The sequence below is a fragment of the Oncorhynchus masou genome, chromosome 19, assembly GCF_036934945.1.
Source record: "Oncorhynchus masou masou isolate Uvic2021 chromosome 19, UVic_Omas_1.1, whole genome shotgun sequence".
Lineage (NCBI taxonomy): Eukaryota > Metazoa > Chordata > Actinopteri > Salmoniformes > Salmonidae > Oncorhynchus > Oncorhynchus masou.
In genome coordinates this window covers 39,828,585-39,846,215 of record NC_088230.1, presented here as the reverse complement: position 1 = coordinate 39,846,215, position 17,631 = coordinate 39,828,585, and the positions used below count along the sequence as shown (strand labels likewise).

General features: G+C 44.1%; 1 protein-coding gene across 1 annotated transcript; it reads left to right on the top strand.

The window, feature by feature from the left end:
• The first annotated feature begins 12,877 nt into the window (after positions 1-12,877).
• Positions 12,878-15,564, top strand: il17a/f3 (interleukin 17a/f3). Its single transcript, XM_064924676.1, has 4 exons — positions 12,878-13,444; positions 13,799-14,004; positions 14,265-14,405; positions 14,631-15,564. Exons 1-4 carry the CDS (start codon positions 13,430-13,432, stop codon positions 14,755-14,757), a joined length of 489 nt encoding a protein of 162 aa, XP_064780748.1. The 5' UTR covers positions 12,878-13,429; the 3' UTR covers positions 14,758-15,564.
• The last annotated feature ends 2,067 nt before the right edge of the window (positions 15,565-17,631 follow it).

Genomic DNA, 17,631 nt, shown 5'->3' with positions numbered 1-17,631 from the left:
TAAGACAATTGTGTAGTCTGGAGCGATTTTCTAGGTTAGCTAGCCAGCTATTGTCGTTCTTTTAAGGTAACGTAACGCAATCAACCTGCTAGCTAGCCAGCTAGCCCCGAATAGCAGCACTGTAGAAACTATTACACTCGACGGAACGACTTGATTAGTGTAGTGTCAACAACGTAGCCACTGCCAGCTAGCCTACTCCAGCAGTACTGTATCATTTCAATCATTTTAGTCAATAAGATTCTTGCTGCGTAAGCTTAACGTTCTGAACATTCGATAAGTGTAGTCCACTTGTCATTCCAATCTCCTTTGCATTAGCGTAGCCTCTTCTGTAGCCTGTCAACTATGTGTCTATCTATCCCTGTTCTCTCCTCTCTGCACAGACCATACAAACGCTCCACACCGCGTGGCCGCGGCCACCCTAATCTGGTGGTCCCAGCGCGCACGACCCACGTGGAGTTCCAGGTCTCCGGTAGCCTCTGGAACTGCCGATCTGCGGCCAACAAGGCAGAGTTCATCTCAGCCTATGCCTCCCTCCAGTCCCTCGACTTCTTGGCACTGACGGAAACATGGATCACTACAGACAACACTGCTACTCCTACTGCTCTCTCTTCGTCCGCCCACGTGTTCTCGCACACCCCGAGAGCTTCTGGTCAGCGGGGTGGTGGCACCGGGATCCTCATCTCTCCCAAGTGGTCATTCTCTCTTTCTCCCCTTACCCATCTGTCTATCGCCTCCTTTGAATTCCATGCTGTCACAGTTACCAGCCCTTTCAAGCTTAACATCCTTATTATTTATCGCCCTCCAGGTTCCTCGGAGAGTTCATCAATGAGCTTGATGCCTTGATAAGCTCCTTTCCTGAGGACGGCTCACCTCTCACAGTCCTGGGCGACTTTAACCTCCCCACATCTACCTTTGACTCATTCCTCTCTGCCTCCTTCTTTCCACTCCTCTCCTCTTTTGACCTCACCCTCTCACCTTCCCCCTACTCACAAGGCAGGCAATACGCTCGACCTCATCTTTACTAGATGCTGTTCTTCCACTAACCTCATTGCAACTCCCCTCCAAGTCTCCGACCACTACCTTGTATCCTTTTCCCTCTCGCTCTCATCCAACACTTCCCACACTGCCCCTACTCGGATGGTATCGCGCCGTCCCAACCTTCGCTCTCTCTCCCCCGCTACTCTCTCCTCTTCCATCCTATCATCTCTTCCCTCTGCTCATACCTTCTCCAACCTATCTCCTGATTCTGCCTCCTCAACCCTCCTCTCTTCCCTTTCTGCATCCTTTGACTCTCTATGTCCCCTATCCTCCAGGCCGGCTCGGTCCTCCCCTCCCCCGCTCTGTGGCTCGACGACTCATTGCGAGCTCACAGAACAGTGCTCCGGGCAGCCGAGCGGAAATGGAGGAAAACTCGCCTCCCTGCGGACCTGGCATCCTTTCACTCCCTCCTCTCTACATTTTCCTCCTCTGTCTCTGCTGCTAAAGCCACTTTCTTCCACTCTAAATTCCAAACATCTGCCTCTAACCCTAGGAAGCTCTTTGCCACCTTCTCCTCCCTCCTGAATCCTCCTCCCCTCCCCCCCTCCTCCCTCTCTGCAGATGACTTCGTCAACCATTTTGAAAAGAAGGTCGACGACATCCGATCCTCGTTTGCTAAGTCAAACGACACCGCTGGTTCTGATCACACTGCCCTACCCTGTGCTCTGACCTCTTTCTCCCCCTCTCTCTCCAGATGAAATCTCGCTTCTTGTGACGGCCGGCCGCCCAACAACCTGCCCGCTTGACCCTATCCCCTCCTCTCTTCTCCAGACCATTTCCGGAGACCTTCTCCCTTACCTCACCTCGCTCATCAACTCATCCCTGACCGCTGGCTACGTCCCTTCCGTCTTCAAGAGAGCGAGAGTTGCACCCCTTCTGAAAAAACCTACACTCGATCCCTCCGATGTCAACAACTACAGACCAGTATCCCTTCTTTCTTTTCTCTCCAAAACTCTTGAACGTGCCGTCCTTGGCCAGCTCTCCGCTATCTCTCTCAGAATGACCTTCTTGATCCAAATCAGTCAGGTTTCAAGACTAGTCATTCAACTGAGACTGCTCTTCTCTGTATCACGGAGGCGCTCCGCACTGCTAAAGCTAACTCTCTCTCCTCTGCTCTCATCCTTCTAGACCTATCGGCTGCCTTCGACACTGTGAACCATCAGATCCTCCTCTCCACCCTCTCCGAGTTGGGCATCTCCGGTGCGGCCCACGCTTGGATTGCGTCCTACCTGACAGGTCGCTCCTACCAGGTGGCGTGGCGAGAATCTGTCTCCTCGCCACGCGCTCTCACCACTGGTGTCCCCCAGAGCTCTGTTCTAGGCCCTCTCCTATTCTCGCTATACACCAAGTCACTTGGCTCTGTCATAACCTCACATGGTCTCTCCTATCATTGCTATGCAGATGACACACAATTAATCTTCTCCTTTCCCCCTTCTGATGACCAGGTGGCGAATCGCATCTCTGCATGTCTGGCAGACATATCAGTGTGGATGACGGATCACCACCTCAAGCTGAACCTCGGCAAGACGGAGCTGCTCTTCCTCCTGGGGAAGGACTGCCCGTTCCATGATCTCGCCATCACGGTTGACAACTCCATTGTGTCCTCCTCCCAGAGCGCTAAGAACCTTGGAGTGATCCTGGACAACACCCTGTCGTTCTCAACTAACACCAAGGCGGTGGCCCGTTCCTGTAGGTTCATGCTCTACAACATCCGCAGAGTACGACCCTGCCTCACACAGGAAGCGGCGCAGGTCCTAATCCAGGCACTTGTCATCTCCCGTCTGGATTACTGCAACTCGCTGTTGGCTGGGCTCCCTGCCTGTGCCATTAAACCCCTACAACTCATCCAGAACGCCGCAGCCCGTCTGGTGTTCAACCTTCCCAAGTTCTCTCACGTCACCCCGCTCCTCCGCTCTCTCCACTGGCTTCCAGTTGAAGCTCGCATCCGCTACAAGACCATGGTGCTTGCCTACGGAGCTGTGAGGGGAACGGCACCGCAGTACCTCCAGGCTCTGATCAGGCCCTACACCCAAACAAGGGCACTGCGTTCATCCACCTCTGGCCTGCTCGCCTCCCTACCACTGAGGAAGTACAGTTCCCGCTCAGCCCAGTCAAAACTGTTCGCTGCTCTGGCCCCCAATGGTGGAACAAACTCCCCCACGACGCCAGGACAGCGGAGTCAATCACCACCTTCCGGAGACACCTGAAACCCCACCTCTTCAAGGAATACCTAGGATAGGATAAAGCAATCCTTCTCACCCCCCTTAAATGATTTAGATGCACTATTGTAAAGTGGCTGTTCCACTGATGTCAGAAGGTGAATTCACCAATTTGTAAGTCGCTCTGGATAAGAGCGTCTGCTAAATGACTTAAATGTAATGTAAATGTAGAGCCCTGACTACATGGAACTATATTCCACAGTACTACATAGAGCCCTGACTACATGGAACTCTATTCCACAGTACTACATAGAGCCCTGACTACATGGAACTCTATTCCACAGTACTACATAGAGCCCTGACTACATGGAACTCTATTCCACAGTACTACATAGAGCCATGACTACATGGAACTCTATTCCACAGTACTACATAGAGCCATGACTACATGGAACTCTATTCCACAGTACTACATAGAGCCATGACTACATGGAACTCTATTCCACAGTACTACATAGAGCCATGACTACATGGAACTCTATTCCACAGTACTACATAGAGCCATGACTACATGGAACTCTATTCCACAGTACTACATAGAGCCATGACTACATAGAACTCTATTCCACAGTGCTACATAGAGCCATGACTACATGGAACTCTATTCCACAGTACTACATAGAGCCATGACTACATGGAACTCTATTCCACAGTACTACATAGAGCCATGACTATATGGAACTATATTCCACAGTACTACATAGAGCCCTGACTACATGCAACTCTATTCCACAGTACTACATAGAGCCATGACTACATGGAACTCTATTCCACAGTACTACATAGAGCCCTGACTACATGGAACTCTATTCCACAGTACTACATAGAGCCCTGACTACATGGAACTATATTCCACAGTACTACATAGAGACATGACTACATAGAACTCTCTATTCCACAGAACTACATAGAACCATGAATACATGGAACTCTATTCCACATGAAGTAACATGAATACAGCTTATGGAACAGCGGGGACGAAGTGAAGTAACACAAACACAGACACAACGATGGTCTGACCAATCGGATTCACGCTTCAAGATTGCTTCGACCACGTGGACTGGGATTTGTTCAAGGTAGCCTCAGACAATAACATCGACGTGTACGCTGACTCTGTAAGTGAATTTATTAGGAAGTGTATAGGAGATGTTGTACCCACTGTGAGTATTAAAACCTTCCCTAACCAGAAATGGTGGATAGTTGGCAGCATTCTCGCAAAACTAAAACCACGAACCACTGCATTTAATCATGGCAAGGCGACTAGAAACATGACCGAATACAAACAGTGCAGCTATTCCCTCCGCAAGGCAATCAAACAAGCAAAGCGTCAGTATATGTAACGGCGTTCTTCTTTTGTCGAAGGAAAGTCGGACCGAAATGCAGCGTGTAGGTTACTCATGTTTAATAGTGAAACAAACAAAACGAACTATACATGAATAACAAAATAAATACAAAACAACAAACAGAACGTGAAACCTATTACAGCCTGACTGGTGAAACTAACACAGAGACAGGAACAATCACCCACGAAATGCAAAGCGAAAACCAGGCTACCTAAATACGGTTCCCAATCAGAGACAACGAGAATCACCTGACTCTGATTGAGAACCGCCTCAGGCAGCCAAACCTATTAAACACACACACCCCTAATCAGCTACAATCCCAAATACTACAAACCCCAATAAGAAACTACAATACATAATGAACCCATGTCACACCCTGGCCTGACTAACTAATAAACTAAAACAGAAAATACTAAGACCAAGGCGTGACAGTATAGAGACAAAGTCCAGTCGCAATTCAACAGCTCAAACACGAGATGTATGTGGCAGGGTCTACAGACAATCACGGACTAAAACAAGAAAACCAGCCACGTCATGGACATCAGCGTCTTGCTCCCAGACAAATTAACCAACTTCTTTGCGTGCTTTGAGGACAATACAGTGCCACCGACACGGCCCGCTACCAAAGGCTGTAGGCTCACCTTTTCTGTGGCCGACATGAGTAAAACATTTAAACGTGTTAACCCTCGTAAGGCTGCAGGCCCAGACGGCATCCCCAGCCGCGTCCTCAGAGCGCAGACCAGCTGGCTGGTGTGTTTACAGACATATTCAATCAGTCCTTATCCCAGTCTGCTATCCCCACATGCTTCAAGATGGCCACCATTGTTCCTGTTCCCAAGAAAGCTAAGGTAACTGAACTAAATGACTATCGCCCCATAGCACTCACTTCCGTCATCATGAAGTGCTTTGAGAGACTAGTCAAGGATCACATCACCTTCACCCTACCTAATACCCTAGACCAGAGGTGCACAATTTGCGGACCTCCGGGTTGGGACAGAGTGAAGGTTCTATCTGTACCTCGATACATTTCTCATAAATAATTGTTAAATGAAATACTGATGAAGCAACCTTTTTTTCAATGTACTCCCACTGCGCTGGCTCAGCGCAGCTGGGAAGGTCCCAGACAGCGCCCCATACTACTGTGTGTTGTCCAATCACATGCGTTATTTAAATCACTTCACGAAACTCAGCCAATCAAAGTGAATGTTTACAATGCATGAAATTATAAAGAAATTATAGAATGGTCCAACCACTGTAGCTTTCAAAGAGGAGTGGACAGACAAACATGCCTTCATCCTTCCCCCAGCGAGTGTCCAACCACTCTGCCTGATATGTTCAGAGACCGTGGCTCTAATTTAAAAAAGTGCCAACGTGAAGCGCCACTGCGAGACAAAGCACAGATCTTTTGAGCAAACATATCCACAAGAGTCTGAGGTGAGGACACGCATAAAATAAACAAACTCAAAGCCCAGTATGATCGGCCCACCAGAGTCCTCTCGCATTCACTGGATATTGAATATGGATATTGTTGCTTTTTTGGTAGACATCACATCACACCTTAATGAGCTCAACATGAAACTACAGGGCAAGAACGATTTAGTTTGTGATTTGATGACATCTGTCCGCTCCTTCCAGAGGAAACTGGAAGTGTTCATGGAAGATCTTCAAGGAGACGTTGCACACATACCAAAAGTGCAGGAACAGAGTCAGGGTGAGAGGGATGTTTCTCCTCATGTTGACTAGAGATAAGCTGATCGGAAACTTCAACAAAATTGTTTTGACAGCTTCAGCCTTGGACAGCAGCTCCTTCTTCTAATTGAGAATCCATTCCTCATTACAGATGTCAGGGGATTTTCAAAGGAGGAGACACAGACCTTCAAGTGGGCACATGCTGGATCTCTACAGATGGAACTGATTGATCTGCAAGCAAATGTTGCACTAAGAGAGCACTTTGAACTAACTGATCATGACCCTTCCTGGCTGCAGGCTGTGTCTGAGACTGTGTTCTCCTGGTCTAACCAGCTAACTGATCATGACCCTATCAGGCTGTGTCAGACTGTGTTCTCCTGGTCTAACCAACTAACTGATCATGACCCTATCAGGCTGTGTTTGAGACTGTGTTCTCCTGGTCTAACCAACTAACTGATCATGACCCTATCAGGCTGTGTTCTCCTGGTCTAACCAGCTAACTGATCATGACCCTATCAGGCTGTGTCAGACTGTGTTCTCCTGGTCTAACCAGCTAACTGATCATGACCCTATCAGGCTGTGTCAGACTGTTCCCTGGTCTAACCAGCTAACTGATCATGACCCTATCAGGCTGTGTCAGACTGTTCCCTGGTCTAACCAGCTAACTGATCACGACCCTATCAGGCTGTGTTCTCCTGGTCTAACCAACTAACTGATCATGACCCTATCAGGCTGTGTCAGACTGTGTTCTCCTGGTCTAACCAGCTAACTGATCATGACCCTATCAGGCTGTGTTTGAGACTGTGTTCCCTGTTCTAACAGTAGCAGTACACACCTCGACCATGTTTGGCTCCACATACAGCTGTGCATCTACTGTCTCCACTATGAACATCATTAACAGATAGGTACCGTTCTAGACTCACCAATCAGCACCTACACATGTGTACGAGAATGACACTGACTCCAGCCAAGGTTCAAATTACTGGCAGGGCAAGAAACAGACAATTTCTCTCACTAAAGAAGAGAGATGGAGTTGTGAAGTGGGAGAGAGTAGGAAAGATAAATATTAAACATGTTGTTTCGAATTTGTTCAAAAATCAAAGCACCTTTTTCAGAAACAGGCAACTTTTGTTAATTTTCTTTGTGACGATGCAGTCTTGTTCTGCTTGGAATGAGAACATTTGTGACGATGCAGTCTTGTTCTGCTTGGAATGAGAACATTTGTGACGATGCAGTCTTGTTCTGCTTGGAATGAGAACATTTGTGACGATGCAGTCTTGTTCTGCTTGGAATGAGAACATTTGTGACGATGCAGTCTTGTTCTGCTTGGAATGAGAACATTTGTGACGATGCAGTCTTGTTCTGCTTGGAATGAGAACATTTGTGACGATGCAGTCTTGTTCTGCTTGGAATGAGAACATTTGTGACGATGCAGTCTTGTTCTGCTTGGAATGAGAACATTTGTGACGATGCAGTCTTGTTCTGCTTGGAATGAGAACATTTGTGACGATGCAGTCTTGTTCTGCTTGGAATGAGAACATTTGTGACGATGCAGTCTTGTTCTGCTTGGAATGAGAACATTTGTGACAGGTCCACTTTTGCTTATGATTCGGCTCCATATGTATGTTTAATGTGTCTGCATTGAAAATGTGCAATAAATATTGTTGAAATGTCATTGTAATGTAGTACTTTGTTTATTAGCTATACATATACAAGAACTACATATGACCCCAAATCATAGCTCACGTTAGACAATTTAATGGTTTGAACCTTTGGAAGGGAGAAAAGGTTAGTCACTGGACCTCTCTGAATGCTAACTGTGCACCCCTGATATGTAGTATACTACTGTAGACCAGGACCCATAGGGGTTGGTATATAGTATACTATAGACCAGGACCCATAGGGGTTGGTATATAGTATACTACTGTAGACCAGGACCCTTAGGGGTTGGTATGTAGTATACTACTGTAGACCAGGACCCATAGGGGTTGGTATATAGTATACTATAGACCAGGACCCATAGGGGTTGGTATATAGTATACTATAGACCAGGACCCATAGGGGTTGGTATATAGTATACTACTGTAGACCAGGACCCATAGGGGTTGGTATATAGTATACTACTATAGACCAGGACCCATAGGGGTTGGTATATAGTATACTACTATAGACCAGGACCCATAGGGGTTGGTATATAGTATACTACTGTAGACCAGGACCCTTAGGGGTTGGTATATAGTATACTACTGTAGACCAGGGCCCATAGGGGTTGGTATATAGTATACTATAGACCAGGGCTCATAGGGGTTGGTATATAGTATACTACTATAGACCAGGACCCATAGGGGTTGGTATATAGTATACTACTGTAGACCAGGACCCATAGGGGTTGGTATATAGTATACTATAGACCAGGACCCATAGGGGTTGGTATATAGTATACTACTGTAGACCAGGGCCCATAGGGGTTGGTATATAGTATACTACTGTAGACCAGGGCTCATAGGGATTGGTATATAGTATACTACTTTAGACCAGGACCCATAGGGGTTGGTATATAGTATACTACTGTAGACCAGGACCCATAGGGGTTGGTATATAGTATACTATAGACCAGGACCCATAGGGGTTGGTATATAGTATACTACTGTAGACCAGGACCCATAGGGGTTGGTATATAGTATACTATAGACCAGGACCCATAGGGGTTGGCATATAGTATACTACTATAGACCAGGACCCATAGGGGTTGGCATATAGTATACTACTATAGACCAGGACCCATAGGGGTTGGCATATAGTATACTACTATAGACCAGGACCCATAGGGGTTGGCATATAGTATACTACTATAGACCAGGACTCTTAGGGGTTGGTATATAGTATACTACTGTAGACCAGGACCCATAGGGGTTGGCATATAGTATACTACTGTAGACCAGGGCTCATAGGGATTGGTATATAGTATACTATAGACCAGGACCCATAGGGGTTGGTATATAGTATACTACTATAGACCAGGACCCATAGGGGTTGGTATATAGTATACTACTATAGACCAGGACCCATAGGGGTTGGTATATAGTATACTATAGACCAGGACCCATAGGGGTTGGTATATAGTATACTACTATAGACCAGGACCCATAGGGGTTGGTATATAGTATACTACTTTAGACCAGGGCCCATAGGGGTTGGTATATAGTATACTGCCCTGCCCTAGACTCACTCCAATTTGCATACGGCCCCAACAGGTCCACAGACGATGCAGTCGACATCACACTGCACACTGCCCTATCCCATCTGGACAAGAGGAATACCTATGTAAGAATGCTGTTCATTGACAACAGCTTAACATTCAACACTGTAGTACCCTCCAAACTCATCATTAAGCCCGTGACCCTGGGTCTTGACTCCGCCCTGTACTTTCTGACGGGCCGCCCCCAGGTGGTGAGGGTAGGAAAAAAACATCTCCACCCACTGATCCTCAACACTGGGGCCCCACAAGGGTGCATTATCAGCCCTCTCCTGTACTCCCTGTTCACCCATGCCTGCGTGGCCATGCACGCCTCCAACTCAATCATCAAGTTTGCAGACGACACTACAGTGTTAGGCTTGATTACCAACAATGACGAGACGACCTACAGGGAGGAGGTGAGGGCCCTCGGAATGTGGTGTCAAGAAAATAACCTCTCACTCAATGTCAACAAAACAAAGGAGATGATCGTGGACTTCAGGAAACAGCAGAGGGAGCAGCCCCCTATCCGCATCAACGGGACAGCAGTGGAGAAGGTGGAAAGTTTTTAGTTCCTCAGCATACACATCACAGACAAACTGAAATGGTCCACCCACACAGACAGCGTTGTGAAGAAAGCACAAACCTCAGGAAATGTGGCTTGTCACCTAAAACCCTCACAAACTTTTACAGATGCACAATCGAGAACATCCTGTCGGGTTGTATCACCGTCTGGTACGGCAACTGCACCACCCACAACTGCAGGGCTCTACAGAGTGTAGTGTTGTCTGCACAACACATCACCGGGGGCAAACTACCTTCCCTCCAGGACACCTACAGCACCCGATGTCACAGGAAGGCCAAAAGTCGCACACATCAATCCAGAGCATCCCAAACATGCTCAATGGCAGATTCCAGGAATTGTGTACAGATCCTTGTGACATGGGAACGTGCTTTATCATGCTGAAACATGAGGTGATTGCGGCGGATGAATGTCACGACAACGGGCCCCAGGATCTCGTCACGGTATCTCTGTGCATTCAAATTGCCATCGATAAAATGCAATTGTGGTCATTGTCCATAGCTTATGCCTGTCCATAGCATAACCCCACCGGCACTCTGTTCATAACAGCCAAGCGCTCGCTCATCCATGATGAGAACACTCCAAAGGGAGTCTATTATGGGGCTTATGACTGCAGTCAAGAAAATGACAGGGATCTTTTATTTCATGAAACGTGGGACCAACACTTTACATGTTGTGTTTATAATTTTGTTCACTAGACACATTTGAAATATAATGATATACAAACAATACAACTAAAAAACTAATACAAAACAATTCAACAAAAAAAAAATAATGTTTGTTCGTGTGTCTGTGTGTGTGTGTCCTCTCATATGAGTAATTTTTTAATCCGTTTTTTAAAGTAAATTTGACTATTTGCTTGAGTATTTGTAGTTTCATGCGATCATGGTTCTGTGTAGAACTGTGCGCTGCTGTGAATTCATTTTAGACTTGGGGCCTGTGAAGAGACCCCTGGTGGCATGTCTTGTAGGGTATTGGTGTCTGAGCTGAATGATTACTTGATTATGGGGAAAATCTGGAATTTCTTCGTCATCGGTAATATTTCTCATAAAAACTCTTGAGCAGTTCGCCTCTCATCAACCCTCAGACAGGATTTTATTTAAAAAAAATTTTTTAAAGGGTGGAATCAGCTAAAGATTGTGGAAAGAATATTGGTTCCATCAATGTAATTGTCTGCATCATTTCCATTACCCCATATATTTTTGTGGTAAATATATATATCCATACACACATGCATATATATATATACACATACATACACATACCTATATAGACATATATATACACATATATACATACACATACCTATATAGACATATATATACACATACCTATATAGACATACATATACACATATATACATACACATACCTATATAGACATATATATACACATATAGACATACACATATATATATATATATATATATATATATATATATATATACACACACATATATACACACACATATACACATACACATACCTATATATATATATATATATATATATATATATATATATACACACATATATACATACACATACCTATATAGACATACCTATATAGATATACAGATACACATATATACATATATACATACACATACCTATATAGACATACATATAGACATACCTATATAGATATACAGATACACATATATACATACCTATATAGACATACATATACACATATATACACATACCTATATAGACATACATATACACATATATACATACATATACCTATATAGACATACATATACACATATATACACATACCTATATAGACATACCTATATAGACATACATATACACATACCTATACAGACATACATATACATATATATATATATATATATATATATATATATATATATATATATATATATATATATATATATATATATATCTATATACACACACATATATACATACACATACCTATATAGACATACCTATATAGATATACAGATACACATATATATATACATACCTATATAGATATACACATATATACATATACCTATATAGACATACATACTTTTTTAAAGAATATACCTTTATTATTATTCCCCACAAACCCTTCCGCCGATCCCCCAGTTGGAGTAAACTAATAAATACTTCTACCTTCAGTTTATACATCTTATACACACTTTACATTCACAATCTATTTTACAATAGTTATTTTTTTGTTGTTTTTAGTCCTTCCTCTATTTCTGACTGATCATGACTGACCTACTAAAGAGTTACTGTATATATCAGCACAGCAAATCACTCCTTGAAAACTCCCTGTTCACACCTTTCTAACCCCGGACGTAGGCATTTGTCTGTTCAGTATGTATGTCACCTAGGTCATCAGTTTCAGAGCTTTGATCCGCCAAGGTTTAGGGTTTTATAACAACAGGAGAACGACTGGGGTCTAGACACTCATTGGGTTTCTTTTTCTAACGTTGAGATTACAGTAAGTCAAAACAAGGTCAAGTAAAATGGAACAACGTTAGGAAATGGAAAGAGAGAGAGAGAGAGAGACAGAGAGAGAGAGAGAGAGAGAGAGAGAGAGAGAGAGAGAGAGAGAGAGAGAGAGAGAGAGAGAGAGAGAGAGAGAGAGAGAGAGAGAGAGAGAGAGAGAGAGAGAGAGAGAGAGAGAGAGAGAGAGAGAGAGAGAGAGAGAGAGAGAGAGAGAAAAGAGGTAAGGCCAACGAGAGGATGTAGAGAAGGAGTTGTAGTAGGTTATAATGTGTGTCAGAGTTAAATGGGATTCTGTAGCACACTACCATTAAACAGAGTTAAATGTTGACTTCCTGAGTTAAAGGTCACAACCTGAGGTTTATTTTCATATGTGTTCCTGCTGACACGATTCTCTCAAACCAACTGTATTAACAACCAAAGTTGAGGTCAATTCCATTTCAATTCCAGTCTATTCAGAACGTTCACCAAATTCCAGTGAATGTTTTTTTTTGCTCATTGAAAAAGCATTGAAGATAATTTAATTTGGAATTTCAGTGTAGCTCCTGATTTGACTGTAATTAAAATGGAATTGACCCCAACCTTGGTTGTTGATACTTAATGGATATTCTATGGTTTTGCGTTTCATTACATATGCTCTGAAACATCGTGATACTATCTCTGGGATAAAAAAAAAAATCTAACTACATCATCAATATTTTTGATCTAAGTGTGTTATCTGTTGATCGACGACAGTCACCGGAAATAGGTACAGCATTGGAACCCTGCTTCTAGAACAAAGGCAACTTGAAACATTCTGTCACAGCAACGTTTCCCTCTGAAGAGACAGACAGACAGCAGAGAGAGCGAGAGATATGCTTCTGGTCACGGTGAGTCTCAACTGTTCTTTAACTCTTGCTACGAATAGGACTATTTCACTATGTACAGTTTTCCTTGTTGGGATATCAGGTAGGGGTGGGGATAGGGGACATTTTTCTGCCATTCATTTTTGATTTTGACATTTAATTTAGACTTTGTTTTGTCTGCGTTTACACAGACAGCCCAATTCTGATCTTTTTCCTCTAATTGGTCTTAGGCAAAAGATCAGAATTGGGTTGTCTGTGTAAACCAGCCTTTGTTATCATGATAACTTTATGTGCTGTTCATTACTAAATGACCAGCATTTTACAAGTGTTATTATAGGTATAGGTGAACGGATATTGAAGCTCTGTCGTGTTGGACAGGTCTTCAGAGGTTTACTGGTGCTGGGTCTCATCATGTCACTGGATGGACATAAGAAAAGCCAGAAGACCAAAGGGAAGGCAGCCAAATGCCCCAAATTCACTGACATTGAACGGAGAGTAGGTTTAGTTATGGATGATAACCTGAAGACCGCTGTCTTCCCTGTCCTTCATAAAGCCACCAGGTCTCTCTCTCCGTGGACATACAGGTGACTTTGTTATAGTACAGCCACTGTTGGACATGAATGTGATGTGTTCACAAGTAACAACATTTTACATAAATGACAAGTTTAACGGAAATAAAATGGTTTTCCATATATATATATATATTATTAAATGGGCTTTGTGGCATTTTGTGTCTCGATGATATACACTTTACGAGGTCTTTCTTTGGGCGACGAATAACAGGTCTCTCTCCCTCTCTATCCCCCTTCCCCACCCCCCTATTCCGCCCGCTCTCCCTAACCAGCGACACATACGATGAGACCCGGGTCCCTCAACATATCTCCCAGGCTCAGTGCCAGAGGTCTGGCTGTCTAACCCCAGACGGAGATGAGGACATGGGGTTGGAGTCCAAACCCATTCTCCATCAGACCCTGGTGCTCCGCAGGTAATCTTTGGACATACTATGATATTATTACGATTACCGACTTACCTTATCTTAAATCGCTCCTCAGAGAATAAATGTCATGTATTGAATTGAATTTAAAGTTGACGTTCACTTTTGCTTGAGAAATAAAAGGGTGATAAATGTACATTTAATAAAAATAAAAAAAGTAATGTTATAATTAATATATCTGAAACAGTTGTCTGACCTTTGGGGACTTTTTTGCAGGGTTCAGGGAGAGGAGGGCAGCTGCGGAGGGAGGAGGAGGAAGGGTTATTTTTACAAACTGGACAGTGAGAGTGTAAATGTGGGCTGTACCTGTGTGAGACCCAGCATTTTCCCTCAGAAGCAGTGATAATAAGAGATAACTCCTAATTCAAGGAAAATCTTTTCAAATGTTTTTTTAAATATAAAAAGTTTCCATGGAAAATGGATTTCTGATTATTTTGAACATTTCCTGAATTGATTGAAATGGACCCTAACTCTGTAGAGTGTGGCATGGCTGTAACGTAGATGTCTTAGAAGTGAATAATGAACGTTGATGTGTTTGTCTTTGGCTTTGATGTTGACCCGTGGAAATGGACAAAGTGATGTATCTGACCTCTTGACATATAGTCTACCTGGAAACATCTGAGGTCAACGGCAGGGTTCACATTCTCCGTTCATACTTTCCTTCCGTGTTTTATTTCAGTTAAATTACTTGTTAAATTACTTGTTTATTTAAATGGATACTTCGGGATTTTGGCAATGATGCCCTTTGTCTACTTTCCCAGAGTCAGGTGAAATCGTGGATGCCATTTTTATGTCTCTGTGTTTAGTATGAAGGAAGTTAGAGGTAGTTTTGTGAGCCAATGCTAACTAGCGTTAGTTAGCACAATGGCAAAGTCTAGGAGTATCTGCTATCGTTGCCAAAATGCCGAAGTATTCCTTTAAAAGACTTTGTTCAATTATACCTGTTTATATAAATGACAGTGACATCATTAACTTTAAGTTGCACAAGACTAAAATGTCAATGTAAAACATTCATTTTTTTCATTCAAATATTCTTATTGTATGGGAATGTTCATATGATATGTAGCCTGTGACTAAATATTGACCCTAGTTTGTAGTAGAATGAACACTTACCACTTAATGTGTTTCTGAATAAACTCTATTATTTTGTTCTAAATGTGTTATTAGCATTTATTATGCAAGTCACTCTGGATAAGAGTGTCTGCTCAATGACCAACATGTAAACAACAGAGGACAGAGAAGAGAGATCACCTGGAGCTGTGAGTTCAGTCAACAACACACATAAAGACAGAGCAAGTAAAATGTCCACATTCCCAGCAATACAGGGCACACATTTCCCACAATGCCACAATGAAGTCTGAGCACCCTATTCCCTATGTATTGCATTCCTTTTGACCCAGACCCCATAGGTCCAGACCCCCATTGACCCAGGCCCCCATTGACTCAGACCCCCATTGACCCAGACCCCCATTGACCCAGACCCCCATAGGTCTAGACCCCCATTGACCCAGACCCCATAGGTCCAGACCCCCATTGACCCAGACCCCATAGGTCCAGACCCCCATTGACCCAGACTCCCATTGACCCAGACCCCCATTGACCCAGACCCCATAGGTCCAGACCCCCATTGACCGAGACCCCCATTGACCCAGACCCAATAGGTCCAGACCCCCATTGACCCAGACCCCATTGACTCAGACCCCCATTGACTCAGACCCCCATTGACCCAGACCCCCATTGACCCAGGCCCCATAGGTCCAGACCCCCATTGACCCAGACCCCCATTGACCCAGACCCCCATTGACCCAGACCCCCATTGACCCAGACCCCATAGGTCCAGACCCCCATTGACCCAGACCCCCATTGACCCAGACCCAATAGGTCCAGACCCCCATTGACCTAGACCCCATTGACTCAGACCCCCATTGACCCAGACCCCCATTGACCCAGACCCCCATTGACCCAGACCCCTATTGACCCAGACCCCCATTGACCCAGACCCCCATTGACCCAGACCCCATAGGTCCAGACCCCCACTGACCCAGACCCCCATTGACCCAGACCCAATAGGTCCAGACCCCCATTGACCCAGACCCCATTGACTTAGACCCCCATTGACCCAGACCCCATAGGTCCAGACCCCATAGACCCAGACCCCCATTGACCCAGACCCCTATTGACCCAGACCCCCATTGACCCAGACCCCCATTGACCCAGACCCCATAGGTCCAGACCCCCATTGACCCAGACCCCCATTGACCCAGACCCCATTGACCCAGACCCCCATTGACCCAGACCCCCCATTGACCCAGACCCCCCATTGACCCAGACCCCCATTGACCCAGACCCCCATTGACCCAGACAAAACACAAAACATGCATCCTGTTTGCAACAAGGCACTAAAGTAATACTGCAAAGAAAATATGGCAAAGCAATTAACTGTTTGTCCAAAATACAAAGTGTTATGTTTTGGGTCATATCCACTAGAACACATCACTGAGTACCACTCTCCATATTTCCAAGTATAGTGGTGGCTACATCATGTTATGGGTATGCTTGTCGTTAAGGACTGAAGAGTTTTTCAGGATCAAAAATAAATGTAATGGCACAGGCAAAATCCTAGATGAAAACCTGGTACAGTCTGCTTTCCGCCACATACTGGGAGAGGAATTACATTTACATTTACATTTACATTTAATTACCCTTCCAGCATGACAATAACCTACAACACACGGACAAATATACACTGGAGTCACTTACCAAGAAGACAGCGAATGTTCCTGAGTGGCCTAGTTACATTTTGGACTTAACTTGGCTTGAAAATCTATGGCAAGACATGAAAATGGCTGTCTAGCAATGATCAACAACCAACTTGACAGAGCTTGAAGAATTTGTGCAAATATTGTACAATCCAGGTGTGCAAAGTTCTTAGAGACTTACACAGAAAGACTCACAGCTATAATCGATGCCAACGGGGATTCAAACATTTATTGACTGTGTGAATACTTACGTAAATTAGATATTTCTGTATGTCATTTTTAATACATTTGCTAAAATTATTTGAGAGTACTTGAGACATATTTAACCTTTTCCAATGACACAATCCAATCTTTTGTCTGATATACACAAATGATTTATCATTGACAGTGTTCCCCGGTAAATTCAAAATAGTGCATGGGTGAGTGACGTGCATGAGCTGGTTACAGCATCACGATAA